This window comes from Chaetura pelagica, unplaced genomic scaffold (assembly GCF_000747805.2).
Source record: "Chaetura pelagica isolate M959 unplaced genomic scaffold, ChaPel_1.0 scaffold184, whole genome shotgun sequence".
Taxonomy (NCBI): Eukaryota; Metazoa; Chordata; class Aves; order Apodiformes; family Apodidae; genus Chaetura; species Chaetura pelagica.
This window is the reverse complement of record NW_009953184.1, coordinates 862826-884384: the sequence shown is the minus strand read 5'-3', so window position 1 is coordinate 884384 and position 21559 is coordinate 862826. Positions and strand designations below refer to the sequence as shown.

Here is a 21559-nt window from a genome sequence, read left to right as displayed (position 1 = left end):
TGTGTGCTGCTTTTAGATGCTCAGCAACGAGCAGGGTGGTAGCTCTGTTGAGTCAGCAATAGCTGCTTTGCTGCTGCCTTGATGCTTTTCTGTTGCCGACCCCCTAAGCACAACAAAAGCAATTATTTGGACTTACTACTTTAAAAGGGGGAAAAAAAAAAAAGAAAGATCAGATCCCTCCCTCTGCCACGTTATCCGGGAATGGCAGTTGAAGTCCTCAGCCCTAGAGTGAAACTTTCATATTTTGATACCACATGAAGGAAAGAAAAGATCTGTCCTTTTCTTGTAGTCACCAGGGTTAGTGAGCCTGGCAGTGTTCTTATTTTTCTTTATTTTGTTTGTTTAGTTTTTAATGCAATCTTTTGAGTCTTCCTGCTTTTATTAATAAAATTAGCCTTTGAACCCCCTAGTCTTTGAATTATTTTTAGCTTTTCTAATCTCATTATCGAATGGCAATCTGTGTGTTCTCTTCTTTTTAGTGTCCCAGTTGCCCGTAATATTAATGTCAGAAAAGCTCAGAATTTATGAAAAAGCTGGTATTGTGGAAATGCTGTCATCTCTTTGGATTTTTTTTTCTTTGTTGGTTTTTGTGTGTGTGTGTGTGTTTTCTTTCTGTTTAATGGAGAAGTGCAAGATCCAAGGAAAAATGCTGACCTTGGAGCATCCCATTCTTAGAACGTCCCACTTGAGAAGGCATTGACATATTTGTGCTGTTTTCTTCTGGGTCAGCTCCTTTGTCTTCTCTGTCATTCAAGATAGGCTTTGGTTTTGGCTGAAGAAGGGTGGACTGAAAGCAAGATTTTTAATTAATTTATCTCCAGGAGGAAGCTGGGCATGACTGCTGAGGCTCATGTTCAGGAAAGGAGGCTGTTAGGTATTTAGGGGTTGAGCCCTTCCCTGGGATGAAAGGGGAGAATCAAACCCAAAGGGCAAAGACACCCTTGTGGAGCTTTAACAAGGTGATGGTGGTGTGACTCAGGTCAGACCTTGGTCTAAACCCACTGCAAGGTTTTGCTGCTCTGAAATATTTAGGCTTTAAGGTTTTGGGTTTTTTTTATTTTAAAATATTTTTTTCTCTCTGTCCTTTCCCAAAGTTACTGGATAAGTTTTTAAAAGCAGTAACAGTTTTTACAGATAATGCCTTCTTTGCTTAGACATTGGGCTAAAAATGTCTGTCTTCTGTGAGACCTTTTAAAAAGTTGTGTACTGACTGGCCAGATTTGAACAGATATGATAGGGGAAAAGAAGTCTAGAATTATAAATTTTGAAGAAAAGGGAAGGGATAGAAGGAAGTGAAGCCTTATTAGTAAGAGAGCACAACACCTGTATTAACCATCTGAGAATCCACTCTGCATCCTCAAAGACTGAAGACTAAGATTTGTAGAAATCTGCTGTGAGGTGGTACATACATATACACAGGAGAGTGTTTGCATACTGAGATGTAATAACAGGTCTGGGGTTTAACAGTAGTGTGAGGGGGTTGAATTTCTCTAATGATGTCCAGATCTGCTAAATCTCAACACATTTCTCACTTCTACCAATTGAAGCAGCCTCTTGAGACCTGTGTGGAGAACAGGGAGGCAGGACAAAACCCCTCCTTTGGGATTGCCAGGGGAGCTGAAGGAAGGAGAGTTCTTGTCTGTGGCATTCAAAGACAGAATCTGTATCTTGTGCTTTGTCTCCTTCTAGGGAGAACTGGTAAGACAGCTGAAGGAAGAGAAAGCTCCTCAGGTGGATATAGAGAAGGCTGTAGCAGAGCTCAAGGCTCGGAAGAGGGTCCTGGAAGCAAAGGTGAGTCTGGAAATTAAGCTTGAGTTCCATGGTTTTGTCTGAGAAGCTTTGAAATCTCTGTTTTTTTACAATATTGATTTGGGCTAAGCAGTCATAGCAGCCTAGACTGTTCAAGTCACTTCAAAGTGATTGCACGTTTCCAACTATTGGCAGTTTCATTCTTTATCTGTTACACTAATACTAGTTGGTAGTTAAAGCTGGAATTCAGTCTGTGTGTCACTCATCTTTATTTACTGTAGAGATATTTTCTGTGTGCAGTGAGAGGACCTGCTATTCACTGTAGTAAGTTTAACTTTCTGATTCTTGGTGTAGCATTTGAATTCCCAGGCTGACATAGAACATGTTTCTTCAGAATCATTTTCTTTGCTACTGTTTAAACAAAGTTTTTTGACATGTTTCAAGCAGCCTGTGGTTTTTCACAGCCGTAAAGAGTGGAATGTGTTGAAACTGTGCCCCTTTTCTAAACCTGATTGTGCTCTGAAAAGTCTTTCTCTGAATGAAGTGGTGGAACTCAAGTTGGTTTTGTGTCTAGATCAATAAGCAAGTAAAAATACACTTCCTTATCCTGGAAGCTTCCCTGTCCTCTCTACTCTCAGACTGAAACAACAAAAAGAAACTCCTGAAGTATAAAATCACTCAGGTGTGCATTCACTCAGGAAACTGCAAGTTTCTTTCAAATTTGTTTTCCTGTAAAAACAATTGTAGTTGTGCTTTGGTAGCACTCTTAAAAATAAATGAATAAATACATAAAAGCACCACTTCTTGCAGCTAACTTCCTGTGAGAAGGTGAGCATACCTGCACTGAAACCAGCTGACCCTGTTTGTTGTGCAGAGTCATGCAACACCAACAGTTAGCTGCTCAGTTCTGGCTGCCTGTTTGCATACATTTAACCCAAGTAAAAATATGTTATTTTTACTTATTATTCAGCATAGAACTGTTCTTTGCAACCAGTGTGTGAAACCTGGCTTCATAGTTAGGTTGTCCTTGAGTAAATCATTTTTAAAGGTTTTCCCAATCCTGTTTCCCAGCCCAGAGGAGTTTGATGTAGAGAGACTTAGCAAGGCAGGTTAGGAGTGTTGGTGTCCCTGTGAGCCCACCTTGCTGTTGGAGGAATGCTGTAGGATGCAGAGATGTGCTTCCCAGTTACACAATGATTGTGTATCCCTGTCAGTGGAAGAATGACCTTGAAAAATGCAGCATCTGTCCTTGTGAATGCAGGGCTGCAATACAGTCTTTCTCTGGTGACAGTGTTGCCAGCAGTGCAGCAGGGTTGCTTGCAACTTTTGCAGAAGGCACCAGTGTGAATTGTTGGTCAGCTTTAGCAGCTGCTGGTACAGTTGTCAAACCCTGTGGTTCCTACTTAAAGACAGCAGGGTGACTCTGAATTGGAAGGTTTGAACAGGGCAGAGCAGGTGAGTGTTTCAATTCCTTAATGTCCTCAAACTATATCCTAAGTCAGTACATGATTCTGCTCCTATACAGGGTCTTTCTTCCCCTCAAAGGCTAACACAGGTGCTTTTCTACCTTCTCTTTATGAGTGTATTTATATCTATGAGTGTGTGCCAGATAGAAGAGACTGTTTCTGTGACTTCTGCACCAGTTCATTTACTATTCTCTTTAGGCAGTAGAAGAGGGGCTCTACAGAATTCTGTACCTGCTGCAGGCACTCCTGTGCTGCTGGCCTGTGCTCCCTGCCACTTCAGAACTGGGCTGGGTTACTTGCACCCCTTCTGTCCCTCTCTGGGCAAAAAACATCCTTTCTCTTAAGAAGTCCTGGTCATTGTGAGACGTGTTTTTAGGCAGAGCATGCCAGATGGATTCAATTTCTGAGCTTTAAAAGAGAGCAGTGTTCTGGCTCTTGCTCTCGTGTGATCTGTGTTTGTCTTTGGGTCTTTGTGTCTCATTGTTGCTCCTTGGCTTATGCTAACTCATGGGAGCAGGAGAGGTACAGAGCTTGTAAAATTAAACCCCATTTATTTGTCTCTATAGATGCTAAAAAAAGAAAAGTTGGAAATCTGTGTTCATACAATACTTCCTGTTACCAAAGGGCTGCTCAAAATGATAGTGTTAGTAATTTAGGAGGATATGAATTAATTTCTTGAACTTCTTGCCATAACTCTGCATTAATTATAAAAATGTCTTGAAGAAAATCTTTCATGTCTGTCCCCTTCACTAATGGAGTTGTTGGCTAAAATCATGGGTTTTCAAATAAAATAGGTTGCTGCAAAACATTGTCACAGAATCTAGTCAGGGCATTTAGGCACTCTGTAACTAAATTTTCTGGATGCAGGAGGCCTTATTTGAAAGCCTACATTTTGGAAATGGATATTCTTTGTGCAGATAACTAAATCCACACCTTTGGCAGAGCACAGGGGTGATGGTGCTCATAGTCTTCATAGTCAAAATTCTTTTTTTGTGAGGAATACTTTATTGAAAGCTTTGTATAGACCAAGAGTTAGATGTTTGTAGTCTCAGCTACTCACTTTTGGCACTTCATATGATTGGAAGAAGGAAATAGGCCAGAAGAATTGCTTTAGAAATTGCCATTTCTCTCCACTGATTGTAAAGAAACCTGAGGATAACCACCCCAGACTTAGTTGTCTGAAAACTAGTGCAGATGAGTCCACCTTAAGTGTCTGAAATGCTGTATTCTGAAAATTGTGTTCATAATGGAGCACTTGAATCTCAGTGTGGCCATTCCATTTTGGAAAATGAGCATGTTGGCAGGATATTCTTGCTTCAAAATGGTCTTCACAGACTTTTGACTCACAGGGGTGAATGGAGAGGTTTTGTCCTGCCAGAAACAAGATCTATTAACTGTTTTTGCTTTGCTTGAACTACAGGAACTGGCCTTGCAGCCCAAAGATGACATTGTGGACAGAGTTAAAATGGAAGACACCCTGAAAAGGAGGTTCTTCTATGATCAAGCCTTTTCAATTTATGGAGGTATGGATTTGAAGAAATCTACATGTTAATCTCTTTAGGCTAATGTTCTGGCCTTTCTAGCTGTGTGAAATGCTGGACTCTTGCAATGTTATATTAATGCAACATAAAATAATTCTTTTTACAGTTAGCTTGAAACTGTCCTGCTTGAGTCTGTAAGTCTTTCAAAATTTTTCCCCTTCTTTGGGGAAGGAGGCTCAAAATTTTTCTTTTGCTTCCTGAAGATAGATGAGTGGACTTCAGGATGCAAGTTCTGAGCATTACATTGTAGAAGATTATTTATTTGCAGAGTGGTAGGATGTTTTGGTGTGCAAGGGAGTGATCAGCTTATTTCCTGGTAACAAATACATCTCTCTGAGCTTTCCTTGGCAAGATAATGCTCAAAAGTCCTTTGAACTTTAGAACCCCTTGCCTTAATGAACTTTGTCAATGAACTTTGTTGAACAAATGTGGCTTGATTTGAAATAGTTTGGGGCAGGGAGGGCAGCACAGTGCCCATATGTTTACATATCATAAGATAAGATACTAAAATAAATACTCTGGATTTTTTTATTGGCTTTTTCTTGTTGTTTTTTTTTGTTTGGTTTTTTTTTTTTCATCTTTGTGCTTAAACTAGTGATTGACAGGCATGATTTATTGCTGACTCAACATACTGCTTTGGCATATGCATGATCACTTCTCTGTATTCAGATTCCTCCTTCAAGTAGATTGTTCCCACAAAACTCAAAGTATAATCCATTGATGGAGAGAGTGTGGCTTTTACAGTTGTTGATAGCAGGTATTTTGTCAGTTACGGCTTCTGCCACTACCTGATGCCCCAGTGCACACTACAACTGGACTGGTTCGTGTAGGACAGTGCCTGTTTAGGTGACTCCTAGAGTTTACTTTCAGCCTTTATGTTATTAATCTTTATGTAGAAAAATCTATGCAGTGAGTTTGACACGGAGGTGATGATGCTTCATACTCAGAAAATTATCTCAGTCTTAAACCAACTGATGGAAACAGTGAGAAGAAATTACCTTTCCTGCAAACAATGCAGATTTATACAATCTTGCACTTACTACTTGGACCTTTTTCCCTTTGCAGGTGTCAGTGGTCTGTATGACTTTGGGCCTGTTGGGTGTGCTTTGAAGAACAACATCATCCAGGCATGGAGACAGCACTTTATTCAGGAAGAGCAAATCCTGGAGATTGATTGTACCATGCTCACACCAGAGCCAGTTCTGAGGTAAATACAGGTCCTTTTTTTCTTCTGCAGCAAGTAATTTCTGGTCATAGTTGCCTTTTACAATCTTCTATAAAATTATCTACAGGGATCTTGAGAGTGGGTCACCCAATTTCATACCTTGTTGCAGTGCAAAATAATTAGATATCAGTACACAGGTCAGTGTGAGAGGCTGTTGTTCCATAAATCAGGGGGAGCAGTGGGACTCATGCCTGAGAGTCTTAATGTCTTGACGTCTCCTTGCATTCCCATTGGGTAGGAAATTGTCATTATCCTGTTTTATAAAAGATAAAGAAGACAAGAAAAACTATTAATGACTTGCCTAAGTCTGGGACACCTGAGTTACAGTTCAGGACAGTGGCCAGGTTGCTTGACCATCCTTCCTTCTCTATGGAGGACTGGCAGTATGCGATATGTTAATTGACCTCCAGATGCAAATAATGCTTCTTTCCTGTAGCCCTGGTGGACTGAAGCCCTCTTTTTATCCACAGAGCAGGTAGAGGGACCATCTTCCAGGGTGAGAGCATAGTTCAGACTGTGGACCCTTTCACCACTAAGACTGCCCACAGGTTTGCTCTGTATGGCAGGAGCCTTTGAAATAGGGGTCTGAGCTGAGCCAACTGCATTTCTTGTGTGGGTCACGGCGTAACGGGCAGAAGCTTTCATGGATCACTGGTGTAAAATAGTGGGATCTGTCCACTTGAGCTCCTGGTTGCACCTCACAACTACATCTGTCTTGCTTCAGTCACAATGCAGTTCCTAAAGGCACCAAGTGTCATCTCAGTGACACATTTTTAAGATTTAGACATATTGCTGCTTTCTCACAGGTCAGGTTTTCTATGGGATGGTGCTGCTTAATATAAATCTATAATCTGAAGAGAGAGAGAGCCTGCAAAGTTAGAGTGCATAGCCTGAAGGACTACTCTTCAGTAATGGTCTGTCCACTGGGATCACAAAGGATCCAGGGCTGTCCAGTGACAGCTTTCATCTTCCTTTTTTTTGTATCATCTTTTCTAGGACTTCTGGCCATGTAGACAAGTTTGCTGACTTCATGGTGAAAGATGTGAAAAATGGGGAATGTTTTCGTGCAGATCATCTCTTAAAAGGTTTGGTTTTCTTCCAGAGCTAGGTGGGCATGGGGATTTCTTGCAGTGGTACAGACATGGACAAAGAGGAAGGCCAGTATTTAATATCTGTGCTTGTATTTCTTTAATCCCACCATACTAAAGATCCCACTCAAATGTTGTGTTAGTGTTTTAAAGGAGGGACAGGATCTCTAGTAAAGATGTCATTTGGTTCATTTTTATAAAATCCTGTGCCAACAGGCCATAAAAGGTTACTGTGTTGTCTAAGCTGAGGAGTCCCTGTATAAAAAGGTTCCTCTCCTCTACTTCTGATCTTAGTTTTCTTGAGTTTCAGTTGCTTTTTATTCAGAACTTGGAAATTATGTAGTAATGATGCAAGGGGACAGAGCATGCTTTCCTTACACAAAGGTTAAGCTGCTGACTGTTCCATACCTTAGAAATCAGCTGGCCTTTGGGAATGCCAGACTTCAAGCATTTCTTAGGTTTGCAGGCTCCTCACACTTCTCTGTGGTTATTGATTAAAATTTGTTTAATAAAACAAAACAAATTTCCGATGAAGGAATCTTAGAAATAAGAAACCTATTTGAAAACTTTTTCATATACAGCTCCATTGTGAAAGGAAGGATTGTTCCAGTCTAGGTTAAATGAGTTGTGCTCTCTAGTTTCTAGCCTTTTCCTTTGAAGTTAAGTATGTAGCATGATCTAGATTGGTAGTAAAGCTGTTCTCATAATATTGAGAATTTTTTGTTTTATTAAAAAAAGCCTCAGAGAATCCCATCTAACCTTTGCCCACTGAACACCATCATAAACAAGAGTGTCCCTGTCCCTTCTGCAGCTTATCACTTGTGAGCAGCCACTCTTCCTGCTGTTTACTGTCACAAAAAAGTCAGATGTTTTTTTCCAAATGAGAATGGGAAGCCTTGGTACCACCCTGTCTCTCTTGGAGGATGCTGTGCTTTAGAGGGGAGTGCAGTGTGATCCAGCTGTACTGGATCAGTATGTGCCTCTGAGTGCATTTGGATAAAATCAGCCTCACTGGCTTGGGATCTGATTTTGCTTTTAGTTTCCAGTCTGTATAGAAAGAAGATAGGATCTACAAAGCTATTGCATGGGTTTAGAGGAATGAGTGTTGGCAAGGAAGTAGATAAGGACCTGTTGCTTTCCCTGGTGCACACAAACTGGTGCACCCCTCAGTATTGCCCTGATGATGTGGGTGGAATTACCCTGAGAGACACTAGCAAGGTGTGGACTTACCCTTAGGCTGATGCTGGAGGATGTTTCTGATTTGTCTGGCTTTAGATTGGAATTAGTGATGGGGTCACAGTATAAACTCATTACCTATTTTTCTTGCTTACAGCTCACCTGCAAAAGCTTATGTCTGACAAGAAGTGCACAGCAGAGAAAAAAGCAGAAATGGAAAATGTTCTGACACAGGTCAGTGCCTGCATGGGGAGGTGAATGCTTTAGGGTTGTGTGTCACAGGGGAAGTGCCCCATGCTGAGTCCAGAGGCAGTGTCCCTTCTGTATCTGTAAAGATGCTCAGAAGTCTTTACCTCAGAGGTACTCATGGGCTGTACAGGCTTCTAAATACTGAAAACTTACTGGTTAACAAATCCTGTAAACTTGCTGGTTAATCACATTTGCCTTCTTCTCTTTTTGAGAGTTATTGCTGTTATATTAGTCTTGAATGTTGGTTGGTAATGTTGAAGCTCTGGCCTTGAAGCTGGTCTGCTCTGTTGCACTTCACACCCTGGCAAAAAGCCTCTTTCTACTGAGTCCCCCTTTACCTTTGTCACTGCCTCACTGCAGGATTGGGACTCAAAGGGACAGAGACAGATGAGAAGTTTTTGTCAGGGTTTTTCTGAGTTAACACTGAACTGGCATGTTTTAAAGTTGTCTCAGCTTAGAAGCTCTTGAGATTTGTTCCTGTCTCTAGCATCCTATGCAGGTTTTCCCTTTGTTTACAGTGAGAATAGTTGGTGCTCCAGATGTTCCTGAGCAGCCTTTATATTTTTTCTTACTTTGTTTTTAATGTTTGTTTGTTTTCTTTTCTGATGACTTCCAGAATCATGGATAAATGTACATTTTCTTCCAGAAAGAATAACATTTTTTTCCAGTGTATTGCATCATGAGCTGCTGTCATTAGGCTTTCAGAACAATGCTAAACTTTGATGCTTCTTTAAGGGAATCCCTCTTTTAATAAGCTATTTTTATCTTCTCTTTATTTTTTTTCTGTTATGTGAAGGATCATGACAATCAATGGTAGAAGCAGCTCATTTGATTTTAAACTGTAGTGCTAAATCATTGCTGTACTGTATAGATCCTTTATGGTGCTTAAGTCTAGAAACTACATTTAAATGTACATAGGCAAAATAATAGTACATAAATGCACAAAACAACACTAGAAATCTCAGCTCCTATGCTGTTAGGTTGTAGTTAGATCTGTGGTTCTATTACTGCTTGATTCCTCTCTTCCAGAGAAAGGGGAAGGTGGCTCCTGCAAGGGGCTGACATTATCCCACTTGTGAAAATATCCAATCATCACCAAATTGTTTTCAGAAAATCTTTCAGTAAGGAGCCCTGTGCTGCACATTTACTCTGTTTAACTAAAATACAGAACAACTCTAAAAGACAACATCTGCTGCATAGCTTGAATATTGTGTTTCATGTAGCAGAAGGAAGAGAAATTAATGCAGACAAAGCCCTGCAGAAATTTTAGCTTGCTCTCATTGCTGTATTTTTTTCCTCTTCCCAACATATTCCTCATGTTTTAGCTGAAACTGTTCAAGAGAAGGTACTGGTGGGTGGTGATACAATCCCAGTGACTTTTCTTCTGCTTTACACCCACTCATGTGCTCAGTGCTTCCATTCTTATCTAGCCTTCAGGCTTTCTGTGCTATGACTGAGTTGTGGACCTATATTACTTAAATGGGTTTGCAGATGTGCAGTCTGTTCTGTCATTGGGCCAAACTTTAGCTTGCTTGAACATTTAAATTAAAAGGAAATATTTTGGGCAGGTTTAGCTGTGGGTCATACTCCCTAAAAGATGAAGAGGACATAATTCCTCTTGTCTAATAATTTAAATAATTCTCCTTTGTTTTGATATTAGTTGGACAATTATGGCCAGCAAGAACTTGCAGATCTCTTTGTGAACTACAACGTGAAGTCACCTATCACTGGGAATGACCTCTCCCCTCCTGTTTCTTTCAATTTGATGTTCAAGACCTCCATTGGGCCTGGAGGAAACATGCCTGGGTAGGTGCTAATCTCATTCTGCTCGTACTCTCCCTTCATGGAATGAAAATGAAGTCTCAACAGGGTTGAAATGTGCAATTTCTTTTTGAGTAGTCTTCCCTTGCCTTTCAGTCCCAGTTTCTTCTGGCAGGTTGGCAGTCCTTGTACTCTTTGTGAAAGGTTGGAGAAACAAGAATCTGTTGCACAATCATAAAAATACTTGAAGCAGCCAGACTAGGTAGATCCCAGCAATGCCTTTACTGGTTGGAGTTATTTCCATAAAGCCAGTTAATGCTGGATCCCCAGTTGTCAGCAACTTCAGGGCAACAGAGAACCTGCTTCAGGGTACCTGTTTCAGGCTGGAGTTACTTAGCAGGCTGATCCAGTGGTGGCATCATTTACTAGGTGTTTGCAGGTAGTTCAGAGGCTATTGGCTTGAGTTATAATAATGAGTTACAATAATGTAGAGGCTGTTGGCTGGAGTTGGGGTCTCTGAAACTAAAAATAACACCCCCCTCACCGAGAAGTGAAGAAGATGATACTGGCATATACTCTGGGATGGGATTGGAGGTCCATGTCATAAGTGTTGTCCATGAAATAGTCTGTGTAGTGGTATCCTCTGTTGGGGTCTCAGATCACTGTAAGGGTTGTAGGAGCCTTGTATTAAAGCTAGTTCACAGTTTGTGTAACAGCAGAGGTACAGCTGTGGTCTGTCCACAAAATCTGATCTTGTAAGTAGCCTGGTACAGCTCAGGCCTGGACAGGAAAGGCAAGGGGGGCACATTCCCTCTGACCTCTGTGGTGTAGCTGGCCACTATTTCATTCAAACATCTTTTTCCATTCCATGCTTGCATCTCAAAACCAGCCAAGCCATACACTTTACTCTTTGAGCAGCTGATGTTTGTTTAGTTTTTTTCCCCCCTCAGTCTATTGCTTCATTGTTTGGTGTCTGGAGTCAAAAGACTCAATAGAAGAACAACTACCTTCAAGTTCTGTAGTAACTGGGATTTTCATTGTGGTTTGGTGTGGTTTTTTTTGAATCTTCCTGATTTTTCCTTTTCCCTGTCTCCTTTTAGCTATCTAAGGCCAGAAACTGCCCAGGGAATATTCCTCAACTTCAAACGTCTTCTGGAGTTCAACCAAGGCAAACTGCCTTTTGCTGCTGCCCAGATTGGAAATTCCTTCAGGAATGAAATCTCACCCCGCTCCGGCCTTATCAGAGTGAGGTACTGCCAATTTCCTCTTTCATCAGAAGGGCACCTGGGAGCAGGTAGCACCTTCCTCAAGTTCCAGTGTTTGTACATGATTGCTCTGCATCTGTGCTTTCTGATATATTCATAATGTGCCTTGTGAGTCCAGATTGGTTTAGTTAAGTTTTTAACTACAGAATTCAGTCTGTGCTTGGCTTGTGAGAAGCAGGATCTCCAAAATAGCTGTTGTAATAGAAACACTTCAATTAAACTCAGTTTTACTAACAAAATTTGGCTTCCATAATAATCTCAGTGAATCATATCTGTATCCTAACTGAACTGTTCTGAAGTCTTCATCTAAGCAGGAGCAACAGTTCCCATGCACAATCAGTGTGAAGGCAGTATGGGTTGTAAACTTGGTAATTAATAATATGGTGCAGTAAATTATTCTGAGAGGCAGTGGCATTGTTAGAACTAAGGGAATTCTTTGGAATTTTCCCCGTCCTCCTGTTCTCTCTTGCACGTCTGGAAAGGAGAACTTTTCTCTTTGAAAATGCATTTTCAGTCAAATAGATAATACACACTTGTGGCACATTTATTAGAAACTGTTACTGTACTATCAGCAAATTACATCCTGATGCCTGTGATTTCAGGTTAATGATTACCTGAAGCTTTTTTAAAGGTTTTTGATAATAAGCTAATTTGATGTAAAGTGATTTTAAGCAAGAAGGCTCAGAATCAATGTATGACTATGGATGTATTTAAGACAAGTTCTTAAAACAGAATGTGCACCATTGCTGGATGTAGCAGTGTCATTATCTTCAAGAAATTACCACCTGACCTGGCTATTGTGGGAACCTCAAACATGAGTTAAGGCTACTGAATTAATCAGTGGATTAGTCTTTACTGACCCTGTAGGAAATGTAGACTTCTGATATGGGCATCACCACATCCTGGAAGAACTCCAGAGAACTTGTGGGAGTCTTTCCAAAGGTGGTGTTCTCTGCTTTGCAGCACAGTGGTGATGCCTATGGCCTGGAGATCTCTAGATGGATTTGTAGAAAGTATTTATTAGCAATTTGAAGATGAAACTAAATGAAGTGTTGAGACTGATTCATGTTCCCATCTGTGCAGTGTCTTGGCTCTGGGTTTGCACATGTTTTTAAACTGTTGACTTGCTTTTGAGAGGCTAAAGCAGAATCATTTCTTATGAGGGGCTGTGGCTAACACACAGAATATTTAATACACATGGTTGTTTGTGTTTCCGTTAGGGAATTCACCATGGCAGAAATTGAGCACTTTGTGGATCCTAGTGAGAAAAATCACCCCAAATTTCAAAATGTGGCAGATCTCAACATCCTTCTCTACTCTTCCAAGGCCCAGGTCAGCGGGCAGTCCGCCCACGTCATGCGGCTGGGAGATGCTGTCCAGCAGGTAACGTTCCTCTTGCAAGCACAGAGAGCTCCTTTTTTTGAATATTGCCCTCCAGGCTAAATGACAGACTGCTGTGCAGGTGCCAGCTGGGGTGTGCTGCCAGATTTAAGAGTCTGTTATCTTCAGTGAGTCTTCCTGTCATCAAGGAAAGGCAGCATGTGGCACTTAGTGCTGTGGTCTAGCCAGTGTGGTGGTGTTAGGTCATAGGCTGGACTTGATGAACTGAAAGGTCTTTTCCAGCCTTGGTGGTTCTGTGTTACAGTGTGACTGAGATCCAAGCCTGGACCTTGTTATCAGAAAACCAAGGCTGCAGGTGGTGCTGGGAGAGTGGTTAAAGATTAAGCTTCACACTTAGCTAGTGGGAGAGCAACAGTAAGGAATACTAATGTCTGCCCAAAGCTCAGCAGAGACTGGGAGTCTAATGCTCAGCTGCTGGAGGTTTGTTCCCTCTGCCTGTACTCCCAGCAGTACATGGCTTGCATGTTGTGGTTTCATGACCTGATTCTTAATACATGCAAATTATGAATGAGTAGTTTTAATAACCCCCTCCACCCCACACTTCCAAAGCCACCAAAACCAAAAAAGAAGACCAGCCCAATGTTGTATTGCAGCTGTGAACTGTAGGGTACAGCTGTTGTGGGGTGCTGAACCATGACTGCAGTTCCCATACACTGTAGTAATGCCAGTGACTGCACTGATGGATGCAGCAGGGTATTTTCAAGTAGCTGATCTTCAGGGACAGTTGGTGACGCATCCTAGAGGAGTAATAACTTCCCATTTTGTTCAGCTGGAGGTACTGCAAGTGGCACTAGGTGCACTTGAAATGATCTAACAGCTTCAAGGGAGCCATAGCACTTCATCAAAGGCAGCTGCTGCAAGAAGTTCTGTCTGTAACGTGTCAGGTTGTCTGCAGAAGTACAACAGATCATGAGTCTTTTTCTTTAGGAATTAATGTCTGTGGTGTTTGTTTTTTTTTCCTTTTCTGCTTTTTGCCTTCCCAGGGTGTGATCAATAACTCCGTTCTCGGTTACTTCATTGGCAGAATCTACCTCTTCCTTACAAAGGTCGGTGTGTCCCCGGAGAAGCTGCGCTTCCGACAGCACATGGAGAATGAGATGGCTCACTATGCCTGTGACTGCTGGGATGCAGAGTCCAAAACATCCTATGTGAGTGGAAAAGTGGAACAAGTGGCACTCCCTGTCAGCTCTGCAAGAAGGGGCTGTGTTTTATTTCTGGGTTTTTAGAAGTAGGGCTGTTGATCTGATGTTTCTGTCCAGCCCCATCTTGGAATGAACACATTTTAGGGGAAATCCAGGAATGCAAAGGGGATAGAGCAGCTGCCTGCCATGGATTTGCACACAGTTTATGAACTAGTTACGTTTGTTAGTAGGTTCATGCTTCACTCTCCTTTGGTGGAGCCTGAAGTTGCCTGTGGACATTGCGCTGGCTGAATTTTATCTGGAATTGAAGGAAAGGTCCCAGCAATTTCCAAAGACTATAACCCCTGTAACAGCAGTGGGGAGGGATTTATTTTGCTGGAGTGTTATTCCAGGGCAGTTTGCTTCCTGCTAGAGTGCTTGTTCTTCCTTTCACACTTCCAAGCTGTGAGAAAAGAGTTCACTCCTGCCAGTTCAGACAACTGGTGCTGGGAGAAAAATTCCCAAGGATTTTTTTATCTTCCTGCTCAATCAGTAAGAGCTTTTCAGTTCGGGCCTTGTTGGGTGCTTTATTTTTCTCTTACTTTGACTGGATTTTGAAAAATGTCTTTTTTTTCTTTCAGGTAAACCAGCAGTAGATAGTTAAGGGCAAGGCTTTTAGACTCATTTTAGATTTTCTTGGAGAGCTTTCAGCCTGTTCAGTAAGTCTCAGCCAAGTGTATCAGTTGGAATGATAGTTTCAAAAGAAATGTATTAGAAGGTATAATAATTAGACTATAATGATTATGAAGTCATTTCCCTCTTTTAAGGATATAGAATTTACTTCTTAGGTTAAATCTGAGTTTAAAAAATAGTTATTTCATTCTTTTTTCCTCATATGTAGTGAAGCACATGGTTGTTCTTCCTGGTGAGTCTTTCCAGGGGTATGTGCAGATTCCTGAAAATATCTAGAGAACTACATGTGGTCTAGTTCAAATAAAGGATCTGAAGATGGAAGGGATTTTGCTGAGGATGATGTGTTTAGCCTGTGACATTGCAGTGGCTTTTATATGGGTAGACAGACCCCATGCAGAGTCCTGACCAGTTTGATAGCCAAACTGGTCGCATGCTCAGCCCAAAGGTGTCCACACGGGGAATGGGTCAAGGCTTCAGATGGTTCAGCCTTATTTATGGGCAGGGAGAACCTACTACAACCTAGGGCTGATGAGGAGGTTGTGTGTAGTTGTTTTTGTGTCTGTGTGGGGTTTTTGTTTTCCTCTTTTTTCTTTTATTTTTCTTCAAGGAGCTGGAACAGGCTCATCACTAGTGATGTTTCATTACAGCTAGTTAGAACAATAGCAGACAGTCCAATTCCACCAAGCTTAAGATAAGGAAAAAATGAAATACATTCCTGCAGTTTGGCTGACTGGCTGGACATGTGTGGCTCACACTGTGTAAATAATGTTAATAAAGCTTTATCAGGGATCAGGTCAACACTCACAGAGCAGCATGTCCAACAGCCTAACCCTGAGGTGAAGACAGCAGTCTTCACTTATGAGCTGGACTTAGCTGTGGTTTATCATTTAATTCTGACCAAAACTGTTTGTGCCAACTTGCAGCACTCAGTAGTATGACATTAACTGCACTTAATGGTTTTAAATCCATTCTATAAGCTATCACATAAATCTTCTGAGAAACAACTGTGGTACCCTAATGTTTAATTTGTATAAAGATTCTCCAAGGTGCTGTGGAACATCATGTTTTTTCCAGCACAGGGCTTTCTTCTGTTCACATACCTGGCATCCTGCTATATTACTGCAGACTGGTAAAGCTTCTGGCTGCCTGTATGTCCATGCTGATGTGACAGAAAGGAGCTGATGTGCCTTTTTTTTTTTTTGGGGTAGGGGCTTGTTTTTTAGAAAATCCAGGTGGTGGCTGTATTTGCTGCAAGTGTTGGAAGGCCTCACCAATTCTGTGGGTGGTGTTTGGAGATTCCTCCTGGCCATACATGCTGAAATGTTGAAAGAAATGCTTCCCTTGCACATGATCTGTCTTTCTAGCTTGTGAGGCAGGCTTTTGTGCATTTTAGAATGCCTGGTTTCCTGCTGTCTGTCCCATATTTGCAGAGTGGTAAAGCCCTGAAGGCATGATGTTTTCATGTGCCTTTAGTATGTGAGTGATAGGCCTGTGTGCTCTGACACCAGCCCCAAGCTGTTGGCATAGGGCTGTGTTCTGCCAAGCCATGTGGAAAACCTGGCCCTGAACCCAGGCACTGGTTAGATAACTGATCATTTCCTCTGGAAACAAATGGAATCATTCAAATGAAGGAGCAACTAGTGAATGAGGGCTGCTTATTGTGACAGAGCTAATTATGTAGAAAAAAACAGTCATGGGAGCAGGGAGGGCTTAAGGAGTGAATAAACATATTTGATGGTTAAGTGGACAAAAAAGTGAGCTGGTGAAAGCTTCTACTTTTGTTTTTTCAGGGTTGGATTGAGATCGTTGGCTGTGCAGATCGTTCCTGCTACGACCTCTCCTGCCATGCCCGTGCCACCAAAGTTCCTCTTATAGCTGAGAAGCCTCTCAAAGAACCTATATCCTTTCAGAATAAACCAAATTCTCTTGAAATTAAAGGTGATTTGGCAGTCTTGGAGAGCTGTGCAGCTCTATTTTAAGTTAACATCTGGAAATTTAACAGGGAAACCTAGAATTGCAGGCCAGCATGACCTTGGGAAGTAACCTTTAAAAACTGAGCATGTGGGTAACTTTACTCAGGTGGGCAAAGGGGGAGTTTATGATTGTGCTTGTTCTTTTTCTTTTTCTGGCTTTTCTGTTTTAACTGGAGTATGGCTTAAACGTGAATGTGGGGTTATTGTCCCAGGTTACTTCATGTCAGTCCATGATGATGCTGCTAGCTGTGCTTGTAAAAGAGTTGTATTCTTTAAAAAAGTGGCCTTCTGCTCTTGAGTATTTTTAGTCATTCTTTTCCTCTTGGAGGGAGGTTCCTTAATCCAGTAGCAGAGGAGTTTTCTTTATGTTGTGCAGCAGTTAGCTTTGACATAGGAAAAGAACCAGGCCCTGCTTTCTGTCATCTCAGACTCCTTAACTGCCTTGTACAGAACAGTCAACATTGTTCAGTTTGAGGCAAATAAGGGAGCCATTGGCAAAGCTTATAAGAAGGATGCAAAGGTGGTGATGGAATACCTTTCCACGTGTGATGAGTGCTACATCACTGAGATGGAGCAGCTGCTCAACGAGAAAGGGTGAGCTGACTGTGTGTGTGGTACCTTTCTCTGACACCTCTGATGAGGGTTCCCAAAGTGCTGCTGGGTTAATTTGAGCCACCTCAAACCAGCTTCCTCAGGAGTAGGCTGAGTGGATCATCTGAAGTGTTTTAGTTCTGTCCCTTCTGCCAAGTCATTGCTGGTGATCCATCAACATACCTCTTGGTATATGCACATAAATGTGTAACCATGGTATTGAAGCATATGTTTATATGTGTGTGGGAATGAGCTTCTGGCATTAATAGGATCATCCCATAAGAGAAGGACCTCAGAGGAATGGGACATGTTTACCAACTTCCCTACTCTGGTATCAGAGTTGACCAGTGACCAGGGCTGGCAGATGGGGATGAACTCAGTTTTTAAAATTAATCAAATAATTCTGTGAGTGATGGAACAAAGTCGTTAAATGAGAAGTAACCTGTGTGAGTATCCTCCAATGTTTAGTGATATTCTTTAGGTACTATTACAGCCTTTGACTTACTGGGGCAGCAGATTGTATGTTTTTCCTCAACCTGGCTGCCTGTGTTCCTAACATGAGCAGGAACTGAAAATGCAAGTGATCTCTACAGTTGGCAGATGTGCCTGAAGCAGCTGTATTTGTTATGAGAAAGCTATTTGGGCAATAATAAAAATCTTTATTTCCTGCTTGAAATGGTCTAAGGCCAATGAATGCATTCCAGAATGGTAACATTTACATCTTTTTGGTTTTGTTGTTTTTTTATTCCCTGAGCTAAGATTTATTTCTTCTATGTTTTTGTGAATGTGTAAGTGTAGAAAAAAACCAGTAGCACTCAAAATGGGGAGAGAAACTATTGCAGAAAATGGTGATGTGTATACACATCAAAATCAGAAGGAAGTGAACTTACTTTTTCCAGAATCCCACTGAAATGACTCAGTAGATGGATTATAAGCAATATCTTGCATTTGAATTGGTAGTGGACTGCAAATCCTGGCTGTGTTTAAACTCAGCATCCACTTGTAGCTGCATTCAGAGCAAACTCTTCATAAAAATCAGCCCATTTGATACTGGGTCCAAATGCAGGTGATTAGCACACACTTCTCTTAAACATGTTGGGGTTTTGTATTGTGGTGATCTGAACACCTCAGCAAGGAGGGTGAGTACCTGCTGACAGGGTCAGTGTGTTAGACCTGCCTGTCACATCACCACGTTTGTGTGAGTCCCTGGTGTGAAGCCCTCAGGTTTACAGCAGCCATCTTCTGTTAGGGCACAGAAGAGTAAAGACATTTGCTTCCTATCAGGGTGAAAGGTCAATACAGCCTAAGTTCTCCTCAGCAAGGAGTGTGTGTGAGTTGCAAGTTAGCAGGGAGCAAGTGAAAATAGTGACAAAACCATCATATCAGGAACTTTAGGAACAAGCAATAAAACAACTGTGCTGTATCCTCCCTTTTGGTATCTGTGAAAATGCAGAGTACCTTCTGGCACAGCTGTTTTCTCGGGAAGTCCATGCACTCCACAAGATGCACAGTCTGCAACACATGCCTGGTTTGTGTGCCTCCCCATTTCCCTTCAGTGATATGCTTCATCCTAGATTCTTCCATTTTCCTGACTGAGTTTGCTTCAGGCTGCTAACCACAACTGAGTTCACCGTGATTATGAAGATGTAGTAATTTTATTATTAACATAAATGTCTTAATAAGTGTGCCCAATCTTTCCTTGATCTCTGGAATTTGCCCTGCAATTTATCATCTCACAGTTAAAGTCAACCAATCAATGCAATGAAGGAAATACAGCTTGTTTATTTATTTCTGTAGCTTTTAAGTGACTTCTTTTTCCTTTACAGGGAATTCACTGTTGAAACTGAAGGGAAAACTTTTATATTAACGAAGGACATGGTTACTGTGAAGAGATTTCAGAAAACATTACATGGTAAACTGGTGTCTTTGTTTGATCATAAAAAATTAGAGGCAGATCAGGGTACACTCTGAATGTGAACTTTATTTGTTGTGTTGAGCTGTTAGTATTATACAGCAGCATGGGAAGGATGCTAAATGTTATTTACTTGGAAATCTGACAGGTTAGAAGAGTTGGAAACCTTTCTTTCACAGAGCAGTGGGATTTTGGTGACCACTGATGCAAGCCTGTCTGCCTCCTTCTCCCCTGGTCTGTTAAATAACCCCTGTAATAGACTTTGAGTGGCATATGATGTTCATGCTGCTTCAGTTGTGTATTACAGGATATATAAGAACCTACATGGTGCTAAAAACCAGCTGCTGTACCGATGGAGGAGCTGGGGAAGGTGCCCCAGCTTTGGGAGCTTTAATCTTCAAGTCCATTGCAGTGCAGCAGATGGGTTGTGGAATTTTGTTTATCAGGCTGTGGGCAGATCTATGTGCTCAGAGCTCCTGTTACCACCCCACTGCCTGCAGTCAGTCACTGGGCATCTGCCAGCTCACCAGGATGCTGTGTTGACCAGGCTCTAAGCTGGTAAGTCCAGTCAGTTCCTCTGGTAGTCAGTCACATCAGCTTTGGTCAGCAAGGGCATCTCTACAGAGGTTTGGCCTCATATGGGAAATGAGGCTTGCAGGTAACTTTCAAAAATTCATGGATCCAGTTCCTCAAAGCAGTCTTGTCTTTCCAGCCAGCTCTGTAAGCTCTGTTGTTCCCAAAAAACCTTAAGTCTTTGATAGAGCAGAAGACTGAGGTAGAATATTTTCCAGTTCATCCTGTAACTAGTGAATCATCCTGCCACAGGTTGGGAACATGATGAATGCTTCAAGGAAGGAGTAGAGCAACTTGTAGCATATGGAGAATGTATTTGTTTTTGCGGCTGCTGAGCCTCTTGAGATGTCCAGGTGTCTTTCAGGCAGCATGTGCTGCAGCTGTGCCAGGTTTTGCTTTGACTTCAAAGAAGGAATCAAGAGTTGTAACTGTTCATGGTGGCAGCATTTCTGGGGGCCAGCAAGTAGAACCACAGGTGCTGGTTTTCCTTTATGTAAATTCAGCAGTTTGGTTGCTGTCTGCAAGCAAGGAGACAAAGCTTATGGTGTCCCTCTCTTGTATCTTAAAAACTGGTTGGTCAATGCACATATAAAACAAAACCATCCTTTTGGAAGTTAAAATCCCATCCTGGGTTAGGTGCTTAATTGAGGAGGTTTGGGTCTCTAGGCACACAGAGTGAGAGGCAAGTCCAAGTGCAGTGCTGGAAAGCTGGATTCTACCCTTTATTTTCAAAAGCAGCTGATACTTATAATTGTTGTTTCTTTTCCAGTTGCTATCTAGGCTTTTTCTGAAAAGCTTCACTGTCTGAGCAGGGCAGCTGTCCACTGAGCTCCTTCCGTGCACAGAAAGGAGGAGGAGGAAAAGCCTCTTTTGATAGACATACAGCAAGGACTGGAGGGAGTGATGGGTACAAAATAACCTAGCACATCACATCTGAGAAATTTTGTAAACACAAACTAGTTGAGCCTTGTTATTTCCCACTCCTGTGATACTTTGCAGGGGGATGGAGGAGAGGGAGGGGAGCAGCATGGAAGCAAGGAGCTGAGCAACCTGAGAGTACAGAAGGACCTTGCTGGAGTTTTGAGTTGTATCTGGAGCTCCATGCTTCTCTGCTCAGACTGGTGGATACTGAAGCTCTGTCAGTACATTAAACCAAAGCAGGCCAGGGGTTGAGCATTACCCTGCCAATGTTGCAGGCTGTTTAGTTGCTGCATGTTCCCTGGCACAGTTTTGGTCTATGCCAAACAGCACCTTCCCAGACAATGCCTGGACATACTTCGTGGCTTGACGCAGAGCAGGCACTGTTTCCAGTGCAGAGTTTGGATGAGACTTCACTGCTGTGGACTGGAAGAGGGTTTATCTGTGTGGATGCAAGTTGTGCTGTGCTGTAGAAGGGGCCTTGTTATTTATAGCCCAAATATTGTATATGGGCCAAGTCCAAATCTCTACTTCAGGTATTTGTATTTTGAGTAGAAACTTCTAACCTTTTATTTCCACGTGCTCAGTTGCAGGACTTCTGAACAGGGAGGCAGCTTCAGTAAACATGTTTTGGTTGTTTTTTGTATGTTTTAAGTTCTTTCTAATGATGATGTGGCTTCTTTTGTGTTCCAGTGGAAGAAATCATCCCAAATGTAATTGAGCCCTCATTTGGCATTGGGAGGATCATGTACACAGTGTTTGAACACACGTTCCACATCCGGGAAGGAGATGAACAGAGAACGGTGAGCTTTCCTGTGCCTGGGCCTCAGCTTAAAAGCAGCTGCAAGCATTTGTCT

At 41.9% G+C, this 21559-nt stretch overlaps 1 protein-coding gene across 1 annotated transcript in view; it reads left to right on the top strand.

Annotated features, from left to right (window-relative positions):
- The first annotated feature begins 201 nt into the window (after window positions 1–201).
- GARS (glycyl-tRNA synthetase) overlaps window positions 202–21559 on the top strand; it is a 25701-nt gene continuing 4343 nt past the window's right edge. The window contains exons 1-14 of the mRNA XM_009997338.1: window positions 202–228; window positions 1690–1791; window positions 4636–4738; window positions 5822–5963; window positions 6978–7066; window positions 8403–8479; window positions 10155–10300; window positions 11356–11505; window positions 12741–12903; window positions 13905–14069; window positions 16526–16633; window positions 17157–17302; window positions 19126–19211; window positions 21396–21505. Coding sequence (XP_009995640.1) covers window positions 202–228; window positions 1690–1791; window positions 4636–4738; window positions 5822–5963; window positions 6978–7066; window positions 8403–8479; window positions 10155–10300; window positions 11356–11505; window positions 12741–12903; window positions 13905–14069; window positions 16526–16633; window positions 17157–17302; window positions 19126–19211; window positions 21396–21505 — 1614 coding nt within the window. The remainder of the gene's footprint in view (window positions 229–1689; window positions 1792–4635; window positions 4739–5821; window positions 5964–6977; window positions 7067–8402; window positions 8480–10154; window positions 10301–11355; window positions 11506–12740; window positions 12904–13904; window positions 14070–16525; window positions 16634–17156; window positions 17303–19125; window positions 19212–21395; window positions 21506–21559) is intronic.